Source organism: Myotis brandtii, unplaced genomic scaffold (assembly GCF_000412655.1).
Source record: "Myotis brandtii unplaced genomic scaffold, ASM41265v1 scaffold250, whole genome shotgun sequence".
Taxonomy (NCBI): domain Eukaryota; kingdom Metazoa; phylum Chordata; class Mammalia; order Chiroptera; family Vespertilionidae; genus Myotis; species Myotis brandtii.
The window spans coordinates 1998359-2005221 of record NW_005359478.1 but is presented as its reverse complement, the minus strand read 5'-3'; the positions used below and the strand labels follow the sequence as shown (position 1 = coordinate 2005221).

Below are 6863 nucleotides of genomic sequence, written 5' to 3'. Positions count from 1 at the left end.
TCCCCAGGCTCCGCTCTCCCGCGAGCCCGCGTGGTGACCTCAGAAGCTGGCTGGACCCAACCGGACCAGCGCGCTTCCACCCAGAGCTCCAGATCGGAACCTCGGCGGCCCCGGGCTTGGGCGGCTTCCCGTTTGCTGGAGCCTCTTCCCAGTCTCCGCCCTAAACAACAGGGGTTGCAGGGATCACCGGTTCCGGCAGGTGCCCTCTCCCTCGGCCACACCACCAACCTGGCGGGTCCACTGGAACCCGTATCATGTTGACCCCCCAGTCCGACCCTGACCTGCAGCTGGGGGACCCCCCCTCCCCCCCCGCCCAGGTTCCCACAAGTCTCCGTCCCGAGGCGGCCCGGACCCACCCGCTGCAGGAGGACCTGCCCGGCGTGCACAGCCCACAGCCCGCGCTGCGAGGTGGGGGTGGGCAGAGGTCTGCCAGGAGGAACTCCAGAGCGGGGCCAGCCTGAAACCCGAGAGGCGGTGTGGGGAACCCCCGTCCCCCACAACCCCGAAGAGGAGTACCCCACTTCGGTGAGGGGTACGTACTCTTTCTAGAAAGGGAAGCAAATTCAAACCCATCGCTACTGGTATCCTCCATAGCAGGGACTCGAGGGTTATACTAGTTAGTATGGAGGGGCAGAAAAGCAAGTCCGAAAAGACTGACACATCTTTATTTTGACACAAATATAAAAAAATTCCAGTACAAACAACATATTTATATACAAATTCTGTACATCTGGGCCCTGCCCTCACAGCTACACTCCAGGAAGAGGTGGGCACAGCCCCCTGCTGGCACAGCTTTGGGGGTGCTGCCCCCGGGTAGAGGGTGCAGGGCTGGCTGCAGATCTCTCCGCAGCAGCTCCGCACATGGCAGAGGCTGGGGCCGCCCAAGAGTTCTGCCTCTTCGGTCCGGCTCCCGGGCAGGAAGCTCCTGCTTTTCCTTCAGTCCATCCTGGCATCCTGGCTCTTTGCGGAAGGGGCATCTTTGCCAAGTTCAGTGTCCTCCCACGTGACCCCAGATCCCTTCCAGTTCAGCTCCCACCACGCGCTTCTTAAGCGTCCATAGTTTTGTTTTTTGGTTTAAGGGCCGGAATGGCGGAGTAAGACCTGTCCGGCTTTGTCCGTCCTTCTGAGGTGGAGGCAGGGATGGCACTAGCAGGCTTGCCGACCTCCCGTGGGTTGAAACCCTTAATACTGACCCGTTCTGAGGCTGCTGGGTGGCAGCGTGTGCATGTGGCGGGAGTGGTTCCCAGCACTGGGGCTTGGGGAGGTGCCCCAGGATCGGTGAGGGGTGCCTGCCCCGGCCTTCTCGGCCCTGTTCCAGTCCTTAGGCGAGAGGTGGCATCCGACGTCACAGGGTTTGCAGCAGCAGGAACGGCAGGAGCAGCACAGCCCAGGCAAACGGGAAGAGGCGGGGGGCAGCACTGTGACCGATGCTGTGCAGAACCTGCACCTCTGGGTCATCTGCAAGCGGGGAGGGCAGAGGCTCTCAGGTGAGCAGTCCCGCTTTCTGGCACCAGCCCTCGGCCCAGTAAGGCCTCCCCCAGTCCCTGCCTCCTGTACCCAACCTCCTCAAGCAGACCCCCTTGTTCGCCCCAGCCACCTACCGGCTGCAATTCTCTTTTCCTGTGGATTGTCATGGGCCTGAGGACTGTGAGCTAAAACACAGAAGTGGCCATAGATCAGGTACTGCACCAGGGAGGTAGGGGTGGGAGTGCTGGGTGGGCCGGGCAGTGAACTCCCCACCACCCTAGGTCATCAGGGCCAGAACGGGGATGGAGGCAGGAGGTTCACAGGGCCCTGACACTCACTGGTTTTGCCATCGACAGTCACCTTCAACCTCAAGCACCGGTCTTCTGTGTGGTGGATGGGTTTGGCTGCAAGATAAACCCACACAGGATTAAGGAAGGGGAAGGAAGCAGAAGTGCAAATGCCTCTCTGGCCCTCCTTTCTCAGTCCCTGCTCATTTGAATCCCTCTCCTCCCTCTAAGCTTTGATTCTTACCTTCCTTAGGTTTTGCCCACTTTCTGCCCCATGTTCAGCCCAACCTCCTTTCTTTGGAATAACCCTCGACTTTGGAGGTGGCGGTGAAAAGAACATGGCCACTGTCCCCTCCCCACAGTCCATCCATCCGTCACTCCTCCCAGCTGGAAGCCGGGCGAGGCCTGCACGGTCTATTCCCCTTCCACGGGCATTTTGTACGCCCCCGGCCTAGGCAACCCTGGAAGGGTGAGGCCTGCATGCATTCTACACAAAGCTGATCTTACCACTCTTACAATCTCCCAGTGCCCTCAGGATAAACTCCGTAGCACTTCTTAGGTCCCTGTCCATCTCTCCAAGCTCCTATTTCCCCACTTGAAAGCGTCCCTCCTACTCCAGCCACACGGAGTTCCCTGAAGATGTCATGTTCCCTTTGCACGTGTCCCCTCATGTATGGCCAAGTCCTCTGCTTGTCCAAAGCTCTGGGAAACCAGGCGGCCTTCTCTGAGCCCCCCCTAACCTGGAAGTACCCAGGTCATCCCTCCGGGGCCCCTGTGTCCATGTCTCCCGTAGCATACTGCTCTAACGGCCTGTTACCCTGTGTCTCTTCCCAGCTTTGAGGACAGGGACCCTGTAGTGTTTAATTTATCTTTGTGACCAGAGGGCCAAGCTCAGTAGAAGCTCACTCCACATTTGTAATGTGAATGAACGAAAACAGAATCCAGGGTTGGAGAGGCCCTCTGCGGCTTGACTCCCCACCAAGCAGGTACCCGGGCATCTGCATCACGCCAGCTGCGTCCCCCAGTATGTGCACCTTCGTGCATGCCTCCCAGGCACTCACAGATGTAGTAGTAGCTGTGTCCCTCTTTGAACTCCTTGCCCAGGGTAAAGGGTGTGAAGCGCAGGAACTTCTCCGACAGTTTCTCTGGGCCATGCCTGGCACTGGGGTGGTTGCACTGCCAGCGGACCTGTTCCTTGGATTGGGGTTGGCACAGCTGGTACTGCTCGAGCTCCACCAGGTATAGTGTATACTGCTCCATGGCAGTGGCCGCCACAGAGTCATCCTCATAATGGGGACAGATGATGTCCAGGTAGTCATTCAGCTGCACGTGTACGGTGTAGTCCTCACTGCGGAACCTGGGCACGCGCGGAGGGGAAGGAAGCCAGCAGTCACTCAGGAGCCAGACCGGAGCCTGGAGTCTCCACATGTTTTCATGACCCCCTCACTTTCACACTGGACCCCCGCGCAGATGTTCTGACAATCTCAACTCCCAGTATTTACCGATCTTGATCTCTCAAGTATCTTTCCACCATTTCCAAACACCCCTCCACCATCCTTGTGTCCTCTAACCCAATAAATAGCATCCACTTAGTGTCTTTTAGGCAACAAAGCACTTCCCATTCCCCCGATATTTACCCAAGGATGGGCTTCTAAATATTTCCTTAGCTCACTCATCATTCTCTTCTACCCGTAAATATTTCCCCAAATATATTCTTTTTAAAAAATATATATTTTATTGATTTTTTTTACAGAGAGGAGGGAGAAGGATAGAGTTAGAAACATCGATGAGAGAGAAACATCGATCAGCTGCCTCCTGCACATCCCCTATTGGGGATGTGCCCGCAACCAAGGTACATGCCCTTGGCCGGAATCGAACTTGGGACCCTTGAGTCCGCAGGCCGACGGTCTATCCACGGAGCCAAACCGGTTAGGGCTCCCAAAATTCATTCTACCAGGTGTTCCTTTAAATGCTACTGGACCCAGTCTGAGACCCTACTCTGAGACCCTACCGGCCCATTCCATCCTCAGGATCCAAGCAACCCTTCCTCTGTACTAGGCTAGCACAGGCCCCAACACCTTTATGTCTTCATTTCTCTTACTCCTTTCTTTTCCCGCCCTCTCCCATTGCATATATCTCACATTTCTCAGCTTCATTTCCCCCCAAACCTCCCGTATACCCAGGCCCACAGGTAACGCCTGAATCCTTGAAGTTAAATCACTTTCATCCATTCATTCATTCCCCTCAAATCTCTCCTTCTAGCTACTTAAAATGATGCTCAGGTCTCCTTGTCCACTTTTCTCCAAGCACCCACACCACCATTGTCCCTTTATCTGCAAAAGCCACAAAATCAGCTGTGAGGTGAGCTCCAGAAATGCGGGAGTTCTCAGATCTGAGGTTGCCTCTCCTCCCAAGGTGGAGCCAGCTCCCCTCCCCCAGCCCATTCCCTCCAGGCTCCGCAGGCTCCAGCCTGACTGCCCACCAGTCCCTCCCCCCAGCTCCAGACACCTGGCTCCAGCCTGGGTGGGGTCCTGTAAGGGGGAAAAGTGCCTCCTCACCTCCCTCTCCAAGCTGGTCAGCTTCTCTGAATTCCCCTAAGCACTGTCAGCTAGAGACTCAGCAGACTTGGCTGCCAACTTGCTACAAACCAAAGCCCTGGGCACGGGCGGTGGGAGGAGTGTCGGGAATAAGGCCAAGGCCTTGGAGGTGGGCACCCACTGCCCAGTCAGCATGACCCCTAAGAGGCCTGGCCTTGCGGTGGCGTGTCAGTTCTCAAGCTAGGCTGACCAGGGCCCCTCCCCCACTCTGGAGAGGAGAAGGAGAGTGAGAGAGGCAGGGAGAGAGAGAGAGAGAAGCAGAGAGAGGCTTTTAAAATTCCTCTCTGGAGAGATAAACATAGAAGCCATTTCAGAACAGGTATTTCAGCTCTGGGCCTGGCATCCTTCCCCCATTCCAGTGAAGGGCACTGACTCATTCCTCATCCACCTCTGCCACCCTCCCTGGCATTCAGGAGAGTCCGTGAAAATTTACCTTGTCAAATGTGGACCCCAGGATGGCACAGTGTCCACTAGCCCTGGGCACTTGCCCCCAGGCAAAGGGGGCTGGCAGGTCTGAATGGGCAGGGTACTTGTCCCTCCAGCACCAAGGAGGCCCGTGCCCAGCTCGCAGTTGCACCACCCTTCCCACGCTGTCCCCTCCAAGATCCCAGGGCCGATGGATGCTCGCTGCCCTGAGTCACTGTGCCAGCCTCACACCCGCCTAGCTCCTTGCCACCTCATCTTTGGGCCCAGCTGAGGGCCTAGCTTGGCTGCCCGCGGACTCCAATCTGGGCTGGCTTCTCTTTAGTCCTGGGTATGGTCGGGGTACAGGTGGCCAAGTGAACAGGGCAGAACTCCGCTTGGTGGGGGCACCCATCACCCCCTTCCTGGGGTACAATCTGCTCCACTTAGGGCCCTTTTGACTCTTGCTCCCCATCTGGGAAAGGGGGGCAGTGGCGTCAGGGAAGGCGCGGAAAGGGGCAGGGAAGAGGCTCCTTCCTGAAAGAGAGGAAACCTGGGAGCTTGGGAACGGAAAAGGCCAGGGTCACCCCCTCCCGACTCACGGCTTCCTGTCCCCTCCTCCTCCTTCAGCCAGCACCTGGCATGGGCATAAACAGGGACTTTGCTCTCTCCCACTAGGACAAGATTTGGTCAAGGAAGCAAAGAGCAGACAGCAAGGAGCAGACAGCAAGGAGCGGGGTGGGGGAGGGCTGACTGGGCTGCCCCCTTTAAACCATGGGCAAGAGGGGACTGCCCTCTGGGGTTGGCAGCTAGCTGTTCTCACCCAGCATGCCACAGGCACAGACCCTCTCACCCAGCAGTACTGCTGCAGGCCCAGAGGAAGCTGGCACAATGTCTTCATTAGGGGGGGTTCGGGGGGCAGGCGCACTAGGGCTGGGGGTGGCCCAGCTGAGTGTAGTGTTTTTCCTGACCCCACGCTGTTCAGCCCTCCTGGCCATGCTTCTCCCTGCCCCTCCTCTCCTGTTTCTCCACAGATATTGTTCCCATAACTTCAGAAAACTCAAGGGCGAGAACAAAGGGTCCCACGGAGCTTCTTCAGTCCAGGACCATTTGCCTCGAGGCCCTAAAACTGCCCAGGAGGAATTAACTCCTCCCTGCCCGGAGCCCTGGGTAACCTTTTAACCCCTTCCATGCCGTCTGAACCTTTCCCATGACCTCCCTCCCCCATCTCTTTAGTTTTACTACGTGAGCCTCGTAAACAGATGACTACCTTCGCCTGCTCACCCACAGCGCGTGCCTCACTCCTGTCATCGCTAAAGATCCCTTGGTGGGGAACTTCCCACCATCCCCTTAGGTACAGAATGAGCCTTAATGGCGCAGCCCCGGCCCCTCCTGAGGGGTCCTTCTGGGATTACAGCGAGCATTCGGCTTCCTCCTGGTGTCACGCCAGGTACCTGTCAGTGTGGGCAGATGCCCAAGTGACAGACAAGGAGAGGGGTACAGGCTTTGGTGGTGGTGGGACCGGCCACAAGGGCCCTGGTGGCCAGGGAGGGTGGTTGGTCCGTGCGGGAGGCAGGGTCAGTTCAGCATGGGTGCCTCACTTCGGAGAAGGAGAGGTGCCACCGGGAAGGAAAGGAGGGACAGAAATAGAAATAGAAATAGAAATAGGAAGCAGACACGGGCAGGTTCCTACCCTGGGTGGCCTCCTCCCAGGTCTGGGGGAGAAGTGGGGGGAACACATTTAAGGAATCCCTCCCGCCTCTGGTCGGCACCCCAGGACTCCAGTCAGGGTCTGGCTGGAACAGTCAGCCTGGGTGCAAGGGCAGTGCCACCGGACGCCCCTGTGGGCCGGAGACTCGGGCTTACTTGGGGTTTGAACTGTTCCAGAAGACGGTGTGGCGGTCGGCAGCGGCCAGACTGTAGCAGAGACCCAGGAGCGGGGCCCAGAGGAACTCCATATCGCGGGGCCCGTGCAGGCCGGGCGGGGGCGAGGGGCTCGTCAGGATCCGGGCTCCCGCTGGCTTTCTCCCCGGCGCAGTCGGCTCAGCACTCAGATTTCGCAGTCGGCACAGGGCTCACCGATTTGGCTCCAGCGCCTCCGGACTCCGCC

At 58.0% G+C, this 6863-nt stretch overlaps 1 protein-coding gene across 1 annotated transcript; it reads right to left on the bottom strand.

Moving 5' to 3' along the window:
- Positions 1–643: 643 nt before the first annotated feature.
- EFNA1 (ephrin-A1) lies at positions 644–6857 on the bottom strand. Its single transcript, XM_005867517.2, has 5 exons — positions 6620–6857; positions 2816–3111; positions 1806–1871; positions 1602–1652; positions 644–1458 (listed from the first exon to the last, which is right to left on the bottom strand). The coding sequence occupies exons 1-5, from the start codon at positions 6709–6711 to the stop codon at positions 1346–1348; spliced, it is 618 nt and encodes a 205-aa protein (XP_005867579.1). The 5' UTR covers positions 6712–6857; the 3' UTR covers positions 644–1345.
- Positions 6858–6863: the final 6 nt, after the last annotated feature.